Consider the following 20,117-nt stretch of genomic DNA (forward strand, 5'->3'; position numbering starts at 1 on the left):
AAAGCAATGCAGTAGGTTGCAGAAGAATACTAGTACCAATATGCCATTTTCTCTTAGTGAAAGCAGGACAATACTGAAGCAACTCTCTCATCCAGGCAATGCTGTAAGGCTCTCTGACTTTTAATTTCTCCTTGAGAAAAGAAAGTTTAAGAGAGGGATACCAGTGATCTATCAAAGCACTTTGGTCCTTTAGTAAGACGCTGAAATGCTAGATATAAATGAAGTTACTCTTAATCTGAAGTAGCTTCCAGATAAGGTTTACTTCAACGGCAACAGAAGGCAATTAACTCCCCTCAAGAGGCACTTTTCACTTGTTACAGTAGTATTACCAAATCTGTTTTCAACACTCACATTTCAGATCTCCTCTTTCCCTCGTCATGGTAGAGGCTTCATCATGAGGCTTTCAAACAATAATCAAATTACTATTCTTTTCTTTTGGTTGTCATTTTATGAGACTTTGGGATTCCAGTTCTCATTGTTCTCATTTCCTCTGACACACAGGTAATGAAATTTTATTTAAACATTGTTCCCTAGGATTCTTATACATAGAAATAATTCTGGAGTGGTTTTTTTTAAATGCAACACAAGTAAAATTGCTGATGTTTAGTTTTCAATAAATTACTACTGTCACCTTCACTCAGAATATCCCTGTAATAATCTCTCAGGTTGTGCTATGTAAGGCACAAGAAATACTGTAGATAATCCTGTTCTACCAGTTAAATGCAGACTGACTGGCTGCCAGCTGCAGTCAGACAGAATTTGTTATAGTTGAGTTCTGTCTTGTTCGGTGAGGACCAAAAGAACGCAAATATGGGAGACTCTACCTCCTCATTATCATATTAGTCAATTAACCAGTTTGATCAGTGCACTGAAAAACTGAAGGGTTAAACAGAACAATCAAGTGCACTTTATTCCTTTACATACCCTGATCCACAAATTATGCGTCCTTCCAACAGGTCAAGTTTTAGATCTGTACATACAGTGGAATGGCAAAAGATAGATTTATTAAGTAATTACATTCATGAAGATTTACCTCAAGTTAAAAATACACTACATGAACAACATAGCTATAGTAGGAAAAAGATTTTTTTTACCTTCATATGCTTTTTAAAAAGACAGAATCCTTCAAGAGAAATAAAAATGCACAGAAATTTTCTTTCCTTTATGAAACTTTTTACATATCATGCATCATTGCAACCAGGATGTGACTAAACCTTGTTGAAGAAACCTTTCAACTGTCATAAACATAAACTGGAGCTCAGGACAGTTAAAATTCCATTTGACAGAAGTAAATCTAGATGAAAATGAATTAACAAGCACTGTAGCTTCATAATAAACATTAAAAGCACTTTAATATGAAGACAGACTCTGAGATACACTGCAAATGAAATTTATAATTGAACAATATGCATAAGTGATGATATCCCGTGATTCAAACTGGCCACCACTATCCACCAACACACCACACCAAATGCACCTTTACCCATTTAAGATCTGCATCGTTAGAGCTAATGTATATTTAAAACTTAGAGCAACTATGAAATAATTTTTACAGATTTACATATATTTTGACAACTGCTGAGTTCAAAGATGAAATGAAAAGTCAGCTCAGGAAACATTCATTAAGGATATTGATAAAGCAGCAAGAATAGTAAGTGATCATGCCAAATACAGCGCAGAAAATACAGCACAAAGAAAGTATCATTAGAATTATAAGCTTGTTAAATGCAGCAAATTTTAAGATGCAGATAAAAACAGGTGTCACACTGGATAAGAAAAATACTTGCATTTGAAAAATATCTGGTGAACCTGAGGGCATGATTTCAATTAGCTGGTTTGTAGGTTTTTATTGCTTTGCTGGAACATGGAGTTTTGTTATAAAAGAAATTTAATCTGCTCAGAGTACAGGACTTTAGAGATCAAATCCTAACATGTCAGAAATAACTCAGGCAATGAGAGTTTAGTCATGTTTCCAGTATCACTTGAAAGAGAAAACCTACAGTTGCACAAGTAGCACACCAATCACCCACTTCACAAGACTACCAATTAAATTTGAATTTACCGTGTCCTAACAGGCATGTGCACATAGTGGCTTGCTCTGGTGGGCCATGACAACGTTTATGCACATGAATGCTACGGTAATCACTTTTTCTTCCTCTTAATACCTGTCCATAGCACAAGTGTGTAACATACTGCAATCACACGGAACAAATGGAAGCTGATACTGGAAATGTCTAAGGCTGAGAGTAGAGAATACAACAGCTTGAATTTGTTTAAAATTCAAAATCCTGCTCTCACTGTGAGTTAATCTGAATTCATATATTCCATAAAATGCACAGACATAGAAGCTTGCAGCACGCTATATTAACAATTATTTTGGTTTCTCTAAGGAGATATGGAAAGGAAAAGGGCTTTTTTATTATTCATCAAAGACTGCACCTTTGCACTGGACTAGAAAATTAACTGCATGATGTGGAAAGATAAATTTGTTATTATTCATCACTCTCAGAAGATTGCACCTTCAGATGAGTGCTAGAAAGCACTTGGGCTAAGTCTATATGGCTCTGTCTCTGAGATTACATATCCACTGCAGCACCTTCTGCTGATATGTACCCACACGGACTTGATCCAAGCATATATCAGCTTAGTCACATTCTACAGAGAGAAAACGCCAAGCACACAGACCAACAAGAACTGCAGTGTATGTCCATGACTTTGTTCCAAGCCAAACTACATGAAAACGGTGACAGTTCTATGGATTTGTCACAAATAAAAAGCAAGGGAGAAATTTATATAGAAGTCAGTGTATGTTTTACCAATCATATAAGAATATATTATAAAATAAAAGAGCATCATAAAGCAACTCTAAAATACTCATAATATTGCCTGATTATAAATCTATATACCATTATCTTTGACATATTTACAGGTTATAGAGGATGACAAGCATTTTCTGTACTTATTTTACAACAATTCTTTCAGAATATCAGTTCTTCATTCTAGCTTATATACCATAGCCTATAGCCCTGTATCCTCACCAGGGGTCCCTTTTTGACTCCTAAGCAAACACAAGTAACTTGCATTTCAAATACATGTTACAATGAACCAAAAAAACAAAACCTGATTCAAATATGCTGGTGTTACACAGCTTCAGTCTGAACTTATATTCAAACGTATGGGAGCTTGGCTTAAAGTACAGATTTGAGATACTAAACAGTATACATTATTTCTGTTTGGTTAGACATAAATGATGCAAGTCTACAAGGATAACAAGGATATAAAAGCTTAGGATGCACAACATGTCCTCAAAAAGCCCATTCCTATTTAAATAATTTATAAATTACTAGGCAAAGATCACAATACACTTAGCACGACAGGCTAGAGAAGTTACATGCTTTGCTGTGTGATCTGCTCCTCCAGTCTGCTAAGGCACTTAGAGTTACATTTAATTCAGAGAAAAACACAAGATGCTATAGGCAGGTATGAAATCCTGGGATCTCTGGCTGTTGTGAATGCTGTACATCACTAAAAAGTTTGCATCTGAATCCAATTAAAACAATTAACTGAATTCATAAATATGATCAGGTTCAGAGAAATAAGAGTTATGTAAAAAATACTTTGTCTACCATTCAGTCTGGTTAGTTGGTTTTTGGTGTTAAAGAAACCATGAGAATAGAGAAGACCTTCTTAAGCTAACAATACACACTTGCATAAATCAGCAACTCTTTTTTAATTACGTGCAGATCAGATATACAGAAAAGTGCTAAGATGGTAGAGATGCTTCTGCTCCCTAAGAAATGAGGGGAGCATTTTATATTACATCAAATATAAAAGGACTGGTTTACTCAACAGAAAAATTATTTACATCTCCAGGTATAACCAGGACGTACAGCTGCTCACCACTGATCCTCTCTCTCTCCTGCAAAAATAAAATACTCTTGATGGAGAACAGTGTTCTGAATTTTCTGTTCCTGATGTTCCTTACCTTTGTGCTTGTAACTTCATCTACAAATACTGTCCTGGCTATTTGATTTTTAAGTGCTGATCTTTGGTTTTTGTGGCTAGTAACCACACTTGGAAGATGCATGGCCAAAGCACTGGTATTCCCAGCCCACAGCACCCTACACAATAATAACATTTTTCCCAAAATATTTTGGCGTTTCTTCATTTTTATAGTGCTCTTATTCTAGATCTTAGTCATTCCAGTAGTTCCAGTTTGATACGTGACTTGGGGAACAACATGAAGAACATATACAAAATACATAATTTCTGTACATGATGTATTTTGCTATTTCCATTTAGAATTCCATTCTGTTTTTCAAATAATTATATTGGATAATCCATATTACAGGCCATTTTAATTGTCTTTGCTGAGGCTCACCCAAAATTCTAAAGCGTGCTAGTTTTAGAACTGTCTGCCTGCTGAAAATATACTCATTAATGAAAACATACTAAAGCTATATTTATTATTTAATAAAAACACATGGTATCCTATAGAGAATTGATTCAATAAATGATCTTGTATTTACAGAACTCACACCTAGGATAGAAAATGCTACATGATGTACACTGATACATTATCTACAGAAAATAAATACTCAAGAAATACAAATGTGTAAATTAATCAAAAATGTTTTATCTAACAGTACTTGCATTCCTATAGTACTTTTCCCACATGGCTTTAACTCTGTTTTTTAGATGGCAAAACAGAATAAAATGAGTAAGTGTACTTCCTACGACCACAAAGCAGAGCATAGCAGAGACCAGGAAAAAAACTACAATCTCTCATGTTATGGGTTTGTCCTACATACAGACTGCCTTCTGAGAAAGGATAAGGCATAATTCTTAAAAGCGCTTGGAACTGATTGTTTCCACTCAACAAATCGGTGCTACTAGCTTACTCCAAATACCAAAAAGTGAAGAAAAACGTTTATCTTAATAGTTCTAATGAAATTCCCATTACAGAAATGGTCAGCATATTAATTTCCATACAAAATAATGGCAGACAAGATTTATAAATTAAATGCCTCACATATGTTTCCTAAATACATCATCCACTCCCCAAGGCTATGCACTTCATTAGACATGAACCCTGAATATTAGTTTACAATTTAGATCTCATGATGTATTGCATTTACAAAAACAGAAATGATTGGATCACCTATCTAAACGTACTGGGGCTCATCCTCTCCTTCTTCACATCGGCTCAATGTCAGCTTACAGACAATCAGGCCCTCTGCCTCTATTTGGTTTCTATATGGCTAGATAACCATCAGCAGTTCTGCTTGTACATTTAAGAGTACTTTCAACATATTATTTAACCTCTAAGAGGTTAGTCTTCTCTTAAGACACGTTACAGAGGGGGAATCAATATCTGTGGTAGAGTCTAGACCAAAAGTTTCATTAACTTGTTACAGTTTGTTGCTTGGACTATTAAGGAACACCTAATTAGAGGTGCAGCCCACAACACTAGGAGGTTACCTGGAAATGGAAGAAAATACGAGAAGGGGAATGTTCCTTGTATGTGCACAAAAGCTTCTCTCCACAGCAGAGCCCCAAATGGCACCACCTGTCAAAAGCTGGCTCGTGATGCTCAGTAAAGTGCCATACACCACGTAAGCTTTGTTTGAATCGTATAGTGTATTTATGGTCTAAATTTTTGTTAATGATTTTCCTAGACTACAGGAGACACAGTGAGCACTCGGAAATCAAATGACTTCTGAACTAATCCAGGAATTGGTGAAGGTAGGAATAGAGCAAAAGGGCGTTCAAACCACCCACCACACAACTCGACGCTGCGAGACTTTTGGCTGCAGCACCCGAGGGAAAGCACTCCAAAGAATTTTTAATTATTTTTTTTAATAATGAATTTGACAGTATTTTTAGCAGCGCGCACACCACCTCTGAGCACACGTCAGCCCATCCGTGGCTCTCACCCACGCGGTGCCGGGGGCACAACCGCGGGCCCCCAGGACGCCGCAGCGAGGAGAAGTGGCCGCTGCCACCGAAGCAAAAGTCCCTCATCGCCCGACCGACCGCTCCGCCTTGCAGGGCGGAGGCTGCGAAGTGGCTGAGGCGAGGCGGGGGCGGTGTGCTGAGGGGAGGCGAGGCGGGGCCGGTGCGCCGAGGGGAGGGGAGGTGCGGGCGGCAGCGGCCGGGCCGCCGGGGTGGAGGTTGGACTGGGGCTGAATGTGGCGAGTCTGCCGTGGCCGGCACGGCGGGTCCCAGCCCGGCAGCCCCAGGCCCTCTCCCCGCCCCGGAGCTCCCTCTCCTCCACCACGTGCAGCATTTTCCCGGCGGGGAGCAGCAATCCCAGCGGGCACTGCCCATCCCCTCCGCTGCCCGGTGCATTTCCAGCCCTCCCCCTGCCCCGCCGCCCCGGCTTCCTCCGGGCGTTTTGCTTCCCACCTGCACGCTCCTTATGTAAGGCAGGATCTGATGGGGAGCGGGGAGGGGGTGTCAGCGCGCACACGCACTCACACACAGAGACACACACAGACATGTACACATACACGCAGCATCCCTCCGCAGCCGCTCCCGTGAGGATGTCGATACCTTTTATCCAGGCACGCGATCCACTCGCCGGAGGACGCGGAATGGGAGGTGTGAGCGGCGACCATGTTGGACAGGGCTCAGGTCGCCGCGCACCCGGCTGGCTGCGGCTCCCCCCGCTCGCCCGCCGGTCGGTCGGTCCGTCCGTCCTCCCTCCCTCGCTCGCTCCCTCCCTCCACGCACGGCGCGATGGGCTCGCCCAGGCCCCGCCGCAGCCGCGGTGCGGGTGCGGGTCCGCCCGCCGCCCTCCCGACCGCGGCCGCGCTGCGACCGGAGCCGCCGAGGCACCCCCGCCCTGCGCCCTCGCAGCCGGGGGGGGAGCGGCCCGGGGAGGGGGCGGAAAGAAGTCACTCCCCTCTTGAGAGGTGTTGTCGTCCCCCTCTGGCTTTCGCGAGCTCCCCAGTGCCCGCACACTGGTCCCTGCCCTTGCTTCACCAGAGATGTCCTTGACTGGGTTTGAAATGGGGGGGAAGTACAAGCTTTTTAATTAAAATAGTCAGCTCAGGAGTATTCTACCAGCACTCCAGATCCCTGTGTGTCTGTGCCCCCAGCAGTAAACACACGGTGAGCAAAAGGAAGGCGCAGTCCACATTCCAGGATTTTTCCTGAAGGCTTCCTCCAGCCTGCTGTCCATACTGTCATTGCAAATGAAATTGTGTCCTAAGGCTTCTTGTTTATTGTAGGTGAAAAATGAGCTGGGCAGTATAGCCTGTGAACAGGATTTAGCACTTGGAAGGAACCCAAGACAGAGCATGAGAAAGGTGAGTCTACTGTACAATGAGAATTACCCACACCCTCCTGTTCTCATAGTGTGGCCTGCAAAGTGCAGGATTTTTAATGATGCTAATGTATGATTTAAGAACTGATGAACGGAAGAAGGAATGCAGAGCAGCAGGTCTCCCTGTTTTGCAAATTTCTACATGAAATATTTCCTATAAAATATTTCAGGATCTAGATAATATCTTCCCAAGTAATCAGTGCATGACCATAAGCTTCTGCTTACAACTTGCCTTGAGTACCATGGGAGAAGGGTAGGAAGCTGTACAAATCTCAGCAGGATGTTTGGGGTTTCATGTGTATGATAGCAAAGTAAAACTCAAACTGTGCCTTCCTTCAGGCTTATAACTCCTCTCTGCTCTACAGTGTGGGGACAAATGATTAATTCAGACGGTGAGCATCTGCCAGTGCCTTTCACAGTCCTCCATGGGCTATCTTCTCTGCCCTCTGTTGAAATTTCTTTGGCTGTACCAAGTGTAATTTTCTTACAGACATGTGCTACTTCACATTTCACATCTGCCTTTTAATTGGCTGCATTGCTGCTACAGCTTCTTTAGCACTTTAGCAGAAATAAATGTTAACATTGGGATACTAAACAGTATGATGTAAAATCTAAGGAAATGTATCTAAAAATCCCTTTTGCTAAACGGATACTGCTAAGAAATTGGCATAGCAGAGGAGAATGCCAAAAAAGGGAATTCTTTCATTTTGCCTCAAAAAAAAAATTGAAGTGCATGCCAGAGGAATAGAAGAGGCTGCCAGTCAGTGAGATCAAAGCTGCAGTTCTTCCTTTGCTATAGTCCATAGGGAAAAAAATGAGAATTTTTTGCATCTAAGCAGTCAATCTACTCGAGGAAAATCAATGCTATTCATTCGTCAATATGCAAGTGTTTGGGAGCCAATAGAACAAGAGCTTAAAAGGTAAGAAACTCTAAAATTCTCAGTCAAATTAATGATTTATAACACAGTATGTACATTACAGACGAATCAATAAAGCTCACTAATTTTGTACCATTATAAAACATTCATCACGTTATTCCACATAATTACAATTTTCCTTCCAGAGCCGTCACACAAGGCAGCCCTTACTGCCCATTCTCCCCTCAGCCCAGTTTAAGCTGCAGAAGATGCATTTTCCACTTAACTGGCGTCAGGCCGGAGAAGGATCCCAGAAATATCTCCTAGCTGAAGGCCTTTACCTTTCCTCACGGGCTGTTCCGCGGGCACGGCAGCAGCGCCGGTGCCGGTGCCGGTGCCGGGGGGTCCGCCCGGGGCAGCGCCGGCCCGGACCCAGAGCGGCGCCTGCACGCACCGCCCCGGCCGCCAGGGGGCGGGCGAGGCCGCGCCAGGGGCGCCGGCAGCGTGACCGCCCTGGGAAGCGGGAGGAAGGCTGGGCGGGAATGTCCCCTCGGAATACTGGGCTGGAATATCCCCTCGGCGTGCTTTACCGGGATAGGGCCTGTGAAAACCTGTGTCAGTCCTCATGGCCCCACCCGTGACCGAGCAGCCTGCCTGCCCTGGGACAGCCCTCTGCAGTTACCAGTGCTTTTGACTCCGAGGAATGCAAGGCCTGTCGGCACTAAGCGGGTGTGGCTCAGGTGCGTGGCTGTGGGCAGGCAGCACTCAGAGAGAGGTACCTTTTTGTGGAGTAACCATTAAACGAGAGTTTAACACTTTGGGGATTATATAAACTAGACAGGCCCAGCGTGGGAAACCCTGGTAGGAAGTAGGAACCCTGGGTACATCTATACTTCATTCAGAAGTGTCCCAATTAGAGAGCAATTAGAGCAAGACAGCCAGAATTATCTCAGTATTATGAGTAATCATGTAGCTTTCTGATTAAGACACGAGTAAAACTTCTCAGAGAAACAGAGAAGCAGTGAATAAATAATTGATGGGTACAGATATCAGCCTTTGTCAATCAAAGGGTCTCTAAACTCCACAGAAATGTCAGGAGCTCCTGACTACTGAAGTCAGAAATCCTGGACACCAGGTCAGTGCATGTTCTCTTGAGATAAAAGGTGTCAAATAAACGTTATATATCTCCTATGATAAGTCAAATCAAATGCGGATTATCCTGTGACTCTTAAGAATTCAGACCATAACAAGCCTAGGTAACATATAATTTTAGAGTATTGGCCTTATGTTAATGGGGTCAAGTGCCCATTCACTTGGGAGAGCATACACTAGAAGGAAAATACTAAAGCACACTTTATTAGTTTATACTCTGTACCTCCTCTTGGTGCCTCACAGTGTCCATTCTTCATTACTCTTGTAAGCTATACACTTGCATGAAAAAAAGATGACCCAAAAAGATATTTGAGACCCAGGAATTGTTAATGGCCAAAAATTCACTTGTGCTCAGTCTCACCTGTATCTACACATGCCTTTTATTGCACCTTTTATGAAGTTTCACTTGAGAAAACATAAAAGGACTATGCCTCGTTAAAATGACTGGTGGTTGGAAAATCCCTTTCTCATAAACAAAACCCTTTTTTCGGCATTTGTGGAACTCCACAGTAATGCTTCACATTTAATTTCTCCCAGTTGATTTGTGAGACTTGATTATGCAGCCAAAAAATTAAAATGGCAGCTGCTTTCAAAGGAGGTTGCTGCTGGGAAATGGACAGCTTTCACCGGAGGTATGTGAAAGATCAACTGGCCTTTTAACTTTCCACAGTTTATGAAGGAGCGACAGAGCCATGCAGGAGCCCTTAAACCACAGAAAACCAGAAATCAACCAGACCTCAAGTTTTCACATGCTTGTGAAAGTGTTAAGAGTTCAAATGTGTAGGGTCCAAATAGTTGTTTGCATTATGGGACATAAGGCAAATCATGTTGAATTCTTGAACCAAAAGACTAAATCATAGTTGTTAGAGCTTGAAAAAAATTACTAAATATGTTTATTATGATTACACAGTAACAGGGAACAGAGGAGGGCTGTTGTGGAAACCTCTTTATACCACTAATTATACCAAAAACTTAAGAGGTTTCAAGTAACTGCAATAATAATAATGTTAAAGGGCAGTAGGGATTGCCTTATTTTCTACAGCAGTTTTGGATGCTATGTATGATAGCCCATACTAAAGAAATTAGTTATGATATAGTGACACATTAGTGGTCACAGAATCTATAACCTCCCAGTTAGCATCATAAAGCAATTTTGATTTCAGAGCAAACTCACAAAAAAACTCCAGAAGCTCAGTCCTCAGTTCTGGCCATCTGTGTTCAAGAGAATACCTTGGGGAAACAGCTGGTTTCCAGCCACCAATGAACTCTCCTGATTCCTATGTCTGTGGAAGTATTGCTCAGCCTCAGGACTCTTGTAATCCAAGCTGACTGTACTGAATCTAGTTGATAGCACAAGGCATTGACTACATCCTTTGTCCCTAAAATGCAAGTTGGACACAAGGTAAGATAAGGCCAGCTCCACAAGTTTCAAAACATTTAATATTTCCTTTCTCTAGAGAAACTCATTTTTGTCACTTAGGCTGATTTAAAGCATGTTTTGTGTTGTCATGTGGAAGCCAATTTAAATAGTTTAAGTTCAGAATGAGTACATAAATTCTACCTCAAATAATAGTTTAAATTCATGTGTCACTCAGAAGTTTTGGAAGGAAGATTGAGTCTGACAGAACTGTGATCCATGTTTAGAATACAGCAGTGCCACATTCAGTGTGGTTAGAGTTGTAGGAACCAAAACGTATTTTCAGTTGTACACACACAACACCTACGGACTTCAAAGGAGTAATTGGGATATAGTGGAACAAAGATGGAGAAACCTGTATGTGAGTTCTTTTGGGATTTGTATGCTGGGGAAGCTGCAAAAGATGTGATGACGTACAAACTTTAAACCAATGCATGTATTAATAAAACTGTCCTGTAAAGCCTACAAGCAACATACTGATTCTCCTCTCCAATGCTAATCCTTAAACCCAACATACAGTGATATAACAAAGGCTGTTTTAGAACAAGTAGGGACTTCCTTTCCACATTAACTTCCTGCATCATTCCATGTTCTATCTTTTTCTTTCTCCTGTTCTCCTTACTAATTCAGGACAACTCTCCAGTTCCCTTCAAAGCACCTTCTTCAGAAATTCCATGGCACCAAAAGCCATTTCCCCTATAATTCAGGCAGCCCACCACACTTCTTATAGCTCTACCAAGACATTCTCAGGAAAAGGTCTCAGTGTTGCCAAGAACAAAACAGATATAAGTGAGATAGATATGGACAGACAAGCAAGAAACAGATATACTGGAAAGAAAACATACAATGTCCTCTATAGAAGGTGTAGCATAAGCACAGGTGCAAGGCAGAGAAAATACAACTGAGTTGATATTTATATGAATTGATAAAGTTTAGATTCTAGGCTCTTTAAAATTAGTTGGTAGTTCACTGTTTTTTCAACAGGACAGAACTGTTTCCTAAATTCCTGAAAGCAAAAGAGTTGACTGGACTTATAGCGTATATCCAATTTATATAGGCCTTACAAGTTATGAAGATTTTCTGGACAGTAAAAGATTGACTGTTCACTGTATATAACGCTGTGTTCTGCATCATTTTACCCATCCTTATATGACATTGTCCTTCCTAATGAAGTAAACTAAAAGCATTGTCCATAGTAAGGGCCAACACAATCAGTATTAAGTTAGTCTATACTCCTTGAAATAAAATACTCTCAAATTCATAGCATGAAATGCAATGAGTCCATGTTACATTTCTCATTAAGAAAACACGAGGCAGAGCAATCCCCTTTTGTATTATTACTTGGCACAGGTTTAGCAGCATGTTGCACAGAAGTGCTGTAAACATTTTTCTGTTTGAAGACCAATATCAAAGCCTTTCTGTGGCGTCACATTTTGAACAGATGGTCATTTGATTTGCACACCTGAAATCTGAGCCCGTATCCTGAGATTAATTCAAAAAAGACTCAGAGAAACCACACAGAAATAGGCTTCAAATTATTAACGTTAACAACATTATGGGTGTGCATAGTTTTCATATTTTCTGTTTAACCACTTTCTTTTGAATAGGGGCTTTCTCCATTGGATTTTTGTCAAATTCTTCAAGTCTTACAAAACTGGATGAGCAGGGGAAGGTATAAATGGAGCTATTCTGTTTAATATACTTCCTCAGTTATGTTAAGACCTAGATGGTTGCGCTGGCATTGGAAGGCAGAATGTCAGAATCTTATTTCACAGGAAAGAGAAAGTCTATTGAAATAAATAAACACTAAGTTCTAACTTAATCACAAGAATATTGTAAAGATTAACTACATGATGAAGTATAGTTCTGTGAAGATGCAATGCTTTACATATTATTTTAATTTATTAGTGTTTAGTTCTATGGACACATCAGCATACTGTGTTAAAACAGAACTTTGTATGCACAACCCAGGACAACACAAGGAATTCCAAAATTATAAATATCAGGAAAATACTTTGCAGTTGCCAAAGATATGAAGCAGACTGGGACTTGTACTGTGCTGTGTCCCTTTCAGTATAGCATTCAGGAGACAATAGAATTAGACCCACACTCTCTGAGTACAGAGCAGACACATCAGTGCTTCTTAACAGACCCGAATCAAACTCATCAGCTGGGGCTGAATCAGAGACTTGATGAAAAGGGTCTTGCTTTATGTCCAGTCGTAGGAATAGGGTTCATGGAGTGCTGAACTGACTCTCCACATTACCCACAAGGGCTGACAGGTACATTATTTCAGCTCCTCACTGCCTGAAAGCAGCTGTGCTGTCTCTGGGCCAGACCCTACATGTGTTCATTTATAACACAAGGAATGCACTTGGAAACACCAGTGTACTTATGAGTAAGTACACTGCACTGTCAGCTCAAATGTCTCACTTTCTCTTGAACATACTTATCTTACCATGGCTAATGGAATTAATCATTGGATTGTAATTATTCACTCATTCTTTCACCCAAGGTACAAAAGCAAATGAAAGTTCTTATTGTCTAAATGTGTAATTCCTTATTCCTTTATCCTTCCTTGCCAGCTTTGCTATATTTCAGCAATCACAGATTTTCATTGAAGGCTGAAAGAAAAGGTGGTTTTGCTTAGCTGCAGAGCCAGATGAACATATTTTAACTGTCCAGGCCAAGTTTTATCTTCACAACTTGGTGTCAGCTCTCTCCGCTAGATACAGATGGATATACTTCTGGGCAGAAAGAGCACTAGTTCACGACCTGCCCCTAAGTTTGCTACCGCTGCTGTTGAAGCGATTAGGCTATCATAATTTTTATTATCAAATATCTAGTTTTCATCATTTTTTTGTTTGGAGTCTGAGGGGAAGCCTGCAAATGCTTAGGATCAAGCTACTCCATTAAACAACCTTGTGATCTCTATGTCCTCATAGATGATACTACAGCAAGAAAATTTGTAATGGGTAGAACATGATCCTCCTTACATCCCTTATTTTCACAATATTGATCTTTTCAGAATAAATTCAAATAGATTTTATTTTTAACATTGCTTGATCACTATAGGAAATTTATATTTTCTGAAGTCCATTCCCCATTTCTCCTAGCAATCAGTTCCAGAAATCAAATATATCTATTTATAACTTTTTTCTCTGTTATGTATTTGTATTGATGCATAGGTACTTAAAAAACAAAGCTCCGATGCAATGTCAAGATTCTTCTATTTATCTCTGTATGTGTATTATTCACAAGATATGGGGCATAAAATCAGTTGACTGCACTCGCCCTGAGCTCCTTCGTGATAATTCATGAAACAACCTTTCAGTAGTAGACACTTTTATTTATGTGAGTACTACACCTCTCCTTAGAATTTGAGGTTTTCAAGGGGAAAAGGAACATGGTACTTAGATTCCAGGCAAATAAAATCCCTGTTGTGTAGGTCAAAGGTGATTTCAATAGCTTTCCCTCTCCAGTTCCCAATGCCTGAAGTGAGCAACCTTACTGTCACATGGATTCCCTGTTTGTACAATTGAGATCTGTAAAACATTATCCATGTCATAAACTAAGCAATCCTAAAAAGCTTTATGAATGAGTCCTATAAAACTGGAACATGTAATTTAATTAGACTTGATATGAAATAATGGCTTGTGATCTGCAGTGAATAAAGAAACAAGTCTTTTAATTATTTTCTGCAAATTCTTTCAGTCAAGGAGGCACACTACTTTGAGTGCAATTCAGATAAAACCCGTAAATGATTCCAGCGCAAGTAATAATTTCATAAATACATTCAATGAGAGTCAAGGACATTCATTAGGTCTGAGACTGTCCTTTTTATATACGTGTTCTTCACTACTCTAAAGGCAGGATTGTGGTTAGCATCACAGAAGTACTATAATGAACACATTCAGAGCTTTATATTTACTTCTACAATGCAATATGTTCTGCTTTAGGTAAAGATCATCACACACATTTGCACATGACAACACATTTATATAGTAAGATGTTGTGCAGCTTCATATACATTCAATGCAGCTATTCTATTCATCACGATACAGTAAACAAGTCAATTCTTTCTGCAAGGTGTGATTCACAGGATTACAGATTTAATTTTTCTGAGAGCCTGCTGGGGGCACCAACACACACCCATAAAAATCAAATAATGAAATTAGGCAAATGAAAAAAGAAAGACAAACATAATTTATTTACATTGTGTAGATTACACAGTACACCTCAGGTTATGTGTAATGTTTACAGTCTTCTTTTCACAGCTTTGAAAATACACCTTACAATAAATTCGCTTGCAGGCTTATACTCACAAATAATTCACACTAAGAGTGACTTGAATACAGCATGGGCAATTCTAGTAATGTATTCTGGCTGAGAAAAAAGGGTAAACCAATTGGTAAGTGGGGACAGAATCTGCCGTGGCTGTGGGCTGCATCCTGGCTGGTACAGACAGGTGGCATTTGTTGGTTTTCAACCAGACTATTGAGTTATGTAACAGGAAACACAGCACAGCAGCCAAGTAGTGAAATAGCAATTGTGAGGTGCTACCTCGTGTGTGTAAAAACAACAGGACGAAACCTGTATGGATTAAAAATATGTTAATGACACCATGGTAGCATAAACCCAATAATTATCTAGTTCAAAGCATAGGGGTTCTTTTCACATATAAATTGTATTGGTTCTAAAGAAAATTTACACAAACCTGAAAGCTTTAAGCAGAGGCTGTACAACGTACACCTCAGGCATTCTCTGATTTTCCTGCTGGAAAAAAGACTTCACGTTTCAGATTCTCCCTTGTCCCCTGAAAGTAGCAACATTCATGCCTAACAGTTTTAAATTATCTTGAAGTGTCCATTTTTCTAATGCTTCTTACATAGTAGAAAGATGGAAAGGATAGATAATCAAAAGCTAAGAAAAAAAGCAGATGAGAGGCTGGCAAAAAAAGAGCATAAGAGGCAAGCATCAGACTGGAAAGACAAGAGATTACTGGGTCAGAAGTGCATTGACTCCAATTTTTTACAGGATCTGAATTTCTCAAAGACCATAGAGAAGAATCTCTTTTAGAAAATTCAGTGCAGATAAAGAAATGAAATTAAGTTACCACCAGGAAAGTAACAGAAGACAAAGACCTCTTAGACTCTAAGCAGTAGAAGCTGGGCTTCTACGAGCAGCCAAGAAATGCAGTGAGGAAGTACCTTCTCATTAATGTAAGGCTCATCAGCTATCTGGTGTTTGGAAGCGTTCCCGAAAAGGGAAAGAGAAGTGACAAAGTATTGCACAATTGCTGGCAGCTTTCATTATCCTCCCATAGCTACAACTTGCTTCTGACAAGGCAGGGAATATTTCATATTAACATTTTTTGACATTTTGATTTTTGTGTTCTCTTTCTATTTGATGTAACCTGTTCCATTATTCAGTCGCTTTTACAGTTGGTTGGGATTTTTTTTAACATTTAAGTGAAATTTCCTACACTTCAGTTTGTGTCTATTGTCTCTTGTTCTGTCTCTGGACATCTCTGAGAGGAGTCTGGCTTCATCTTGAGCTCCAGCCTCTAAGTCTATCCTGCTGAGTCATATGAAAAGAGGGAATAAGTGATACCTCTGTATTTCCCAGTTCTGTTGTGAAAGTTCTTAATATTTTAAGAGCACCTTGATTCTACAATGATGAGAGCAGAGAAAAGCTCATAAAGATATCATTAACCTTGTGGTCACAATAGGTTCTGAACAGACCTATTAAATTAAACAAAATGCATGAGCAACACAGAGAAAAAAGGGTTCATTGGAGAAGCATAGTCTATTTGCTCACTGCATTGGAGAAGCAACCGTGTGAAAAAAAAGGAATCTGATCATAAATAACAAGTTTGCCATGGATAATTTTAATCAGTCATTTCCTAGATTTTGAGTGCTTGACTTTGCAATTTTAATGCTGTTATTAAAATATCATTTGTGACCAGCAGTAGTGGCCAGCTTTTCCTACTGCATGTGAAAATTTCCTCTAGCTAAGAGCAAAAATTAACCTACTGGGTGCCTCAGAGGGCTGGGCTGGAAGAGGCTTTCTGGGGACAGTTCACACCAGGATTCCCTGTGATCCTTTTACTTCACTACTTGACAGGGATGTCAGTACAGCTGGACTAGATGTCAATACAGCCCAGCAATATTGCCCTCTGAAGACCTTTCTGGCATGCTTTCAACCCTCACTGGATATTCAGAATATCCAACTGCCCTCATGTTGTCGTAGTCCCCAGGGATCGTTATGTGACAGCCCCAGCATGAGAGCTAAACCTGATCAATCTATGAGCCCTGTGCTCACCAAAAAATGATGTCACCTCTATGTATTTTTTAGAAGCACATGCACCCATTCTTCTCCTTTTATCTCCTTAGCAGATGTCTCAAAAGAAGAGTTCATAGAAGTACCTATGTTTGCTCTCATTAGTAATTTAGACCCTCAAAATAACAGTAGTTTGTTACCCCACCTTTGTCAAAACAGTTTCTAAACAGAGTAATTATAAGGTTTGGGAAGTTTTGTTACGTTTATGCCTTTTACACAACCTAATACATTTTCTGAGGTGAAATCAGTGTGGATTGGGGATGCAGATACTTCATGTCTTTCCAATGCAGCATGGTTTCAGGAAAACTGAAAAAAGCAAAGCACAGGTTCACTGCTATTGTTGATATTTTTCAGGCTTACTTACATAAAAATTTTGGGGTTTCAGCTAAGGTCTTTGAGTCTTAAGTGATGTACATTGTAAGCACACATTGCCTCTGACTAACCCATCTCATTTCACTTTGGCAGAGGGACTGATTTATTCTAGGCATTCTCCTCTCTGGAAGAGATGAGATTACAGGATCCTTCTATTGAGAAGATAGTACAAAAATTCACAAAAAATGCTTCGGTTAATATTTGCTGGCAGATAAACCAGGGAAATAGGCAAATCATACAACTTTAATTTAAGGCATTTTTAGTTTTGCCTTCAATAAACCAAGAAATACTATGTCATCTTATTATAATCTTGTAAAACATTTAAATATTTGAAACTAACACAGTTCTGGGAAAGAAGATGATGAGGATAGCATGCCACTGTCCAATTACAGCAATATATGTATTGAAGTAAAAATATTTAAACAGATGTTATAAAAGACTCCATTTCCATTGTACAACATAAGCACATCTGCTGTACTTTAAATACTTCTTATCCATGCCAAAGAAATACCGTGAAGAGAAAAAGCATTTTTATGTGCTTTTCCTTTGAGTTTACCCTATGTGAATACGGAAAGAGTCTTTTCAGTAGGAAAAAAGGCAGTGATTGTGATCACTCGATACTTTGCATTTTCCCTACGCCTTCCATTTGTGAATAGTATGAAATTCAAGTCCTGGCTCTTGTTTTCTGGCCTGATCTTTTAAAAACCTTGAAAATTGCTAAAATAGTATTGGACAGGAAGGAAAGGAGGGACAGCATTGTGCAAGACCGACTAATATAAAAATGCTGCAGTACTACACTCACTTCCTTACAAAACATTTTCAGGCATTAGCTATTGGCATTGTTCTTTACAAAGAAAATATTTGATGTCACAGTATTATCACCAGTGATGAAGTGCACCTATGCCTCTGTTATGATACAGCCTTGTTTTGGGGACGTGCTTGAGTTTTAGTATTAAGGTCTCGAGCACATATAAATCCCAGACTTAGGCAGCGGTGGAGTGGTGGCTTTAGAGTAGTAACTTTAATTACTTATAAGGTAAGGCTCTTATGTTTGCTCACTGGTGAGTCTGGAAGACTTAATACAGTTATATTTAGCAGCGATATTTAGTGAGAAGCATCCACCACTACTGACTGAACTTTACTAATGCAATGGTCTCAGTATTGCAGAGCACTCCAACAGGCAGCCAGCCTTTCTTGTGTGAGCTACTTGTGTTACCAAACCTGTTACATATTCCCAGATGACACAGGTACCCGGTCTCTTATTTTGACCATATAAGCTTATCCATAAGGTATTATTTAAAGCTAACAGATGGATGGGGCACGGGAAGAAGAAAACCTTGAAAGCTTCTGTTTTATACAGATTCTTCTGGTTAGCAGGTATGCAGCAGCAGTCTGACAGGGGATGCAAACCAAGCTAATGGTACTGCTTCCATATGGTGCCAAGAGCCCAAGAAAAAGCTTTCAGGGACACAGAAGTTTTGCCATTAACTTGAGTGAGATTGGAGTAGGAGTGGAATATAAATGTTACACCTGTGAAAGTTATGCAGAAGTGGCCCTGTAGATCCTGTAAACCCTAAACTTAGGACACAGAGACAATATCATTCATCACTACCCTGCATGGTGGGGACCCCTGGTGGCCTAGTGGTTAGCATGCAGGACTCTCACCTCTGCAACCCAGGTTCGAATCCAGCCAGTTCCCCGGGCAGATGGAGCCCGTTAGCCCTGTGAGGCCATCCATCTATGAGAAGGACACTCTAAACAAACCTACGTCCTGAGGACCTCACTGCCATTGTCCAAGCTTGCTTGGCCCCGGCAGATGAACCTTAGGATTAAAGGGTGGGCTCAGTTCAGCGCAGGCTGTGTCTCACCTAAAAAATCCATTGCGCAGGCTGGAAAGGTAAAAGACCTTTCCCCAAATCTTCGTTCGCGAAGACTGGCCATTACCCTGCATGGGGTTTTGGAGAAAGTGGAATCAAATTTTCAATCCATCACCTAAGGCTGCTGGGTACAAGAAATACAAACACATTCACTTTGTAGAGACAAAAATTGCCAGCATTTTGGTACTATTAACAAGCACTCCAAGAGTATTAATGTGGTTGGTATAAATCATACTGTTGCATGATGCTTTTGCACTTGCAACTGCTAGAACATGAAATCAGATTAATATTATGCTCTAATGTACTCTACATTTCAAATTATTTCAAAAGCACTGCTTATGAAAATTATGCTCATTTTCTGGCATAAGAAGGTTTTATGCCATAGCAGACACCTCAAATATAAGACACTATACCAGAGGGATTTAAAAGTAGTGGTTTTGTGCTTCAGTTGTCTGCATTTGTAGTGCAAGAAGCTTATGAGATTTGTATCTCTTCTGATAATACTTTCCTTCTGCTCCCTTTAAATTGTTACTGTGCCTTAATTTAGACTATTGCCTTTTCATCTTGGCATTTTTATTTTTCTAATTTTAGTTTTAACCAAAACCACTGATCTCCCCATGGTGCACGAAGAAGGATTTGTATGCAATCTTAACAACAGCTTTTTAGATTTCTCATAAATTAAATAAAAAAGGAACTGTGTGAGAATTAATTCTGAAGTGTAACCAAGTGACCTTACAGCAACGTGACCCTTGGTAGAAAGATCATTATTA

General features: G+C 40.1%; 1 protein-coding gene and 1 long non-coding RNA gene across 6 annotated transcripts in view; one reads left to right on the top strand and one right to left on the bottom strand.

Moving 5' to 3' along the window:
- RAPGEF4 (Rap guanine nucleotide exchange factor 4) overlaps positions 1-6,735 on the bottom strand; it is a 156,690-nt gene extending 149,955 nt beyond the window's left edge. For all 4 annotated transcript variants that reach the window (XR_003533511.1, XM_027678542.1, XM_027678541.1 and 1 more), the window contains exon 1: positions 6,556-6,735. Coding sequence is in view for 3 of the 4 variants with exons in the window: in XM_027678542.1 (XP_027534343.1) it covers positions 6,556-6,620 (65 nt within the window). In the remaining variant the exon portion in view is untranslated. The remainder of the gene's footprint in view (positions 1-6,555) is intronic.
- Positions 6,736-7,258: 523 nt separating this feature from the next.
- Positions 7,259-20,117, top strand: part of LOC113965323 — a 68,180-nt gene continuing 55,321 nt past the window's right edge. For both annotated transcript variants that reach the window (XR_003533514.1, XR_003533513.1), the window contains exon 1: positions 7,259-7,313. This is a non-coding gene — a long non-coding RNA (uncharacterized LOC113965323). The remainder of the gene's footprint in view (positions 7,314-20,117) is intronic.

This window comes from Neopelma chrysocephalum, unplaced genomic scaffold (assembly GCF_003984885.1).
Source record: "Neopelma chrysocephalum unplaced genomic scaffold, ASM398488v2 Primary Assembly neopelma1_44, whole genome shotgun sequence".
Lineage (NCBI taxonomy): Eukaryota > Metazoa > Chordata > Aves > Passeriformes > Pipridae > Neopelma > Neopelma chrysocephalum.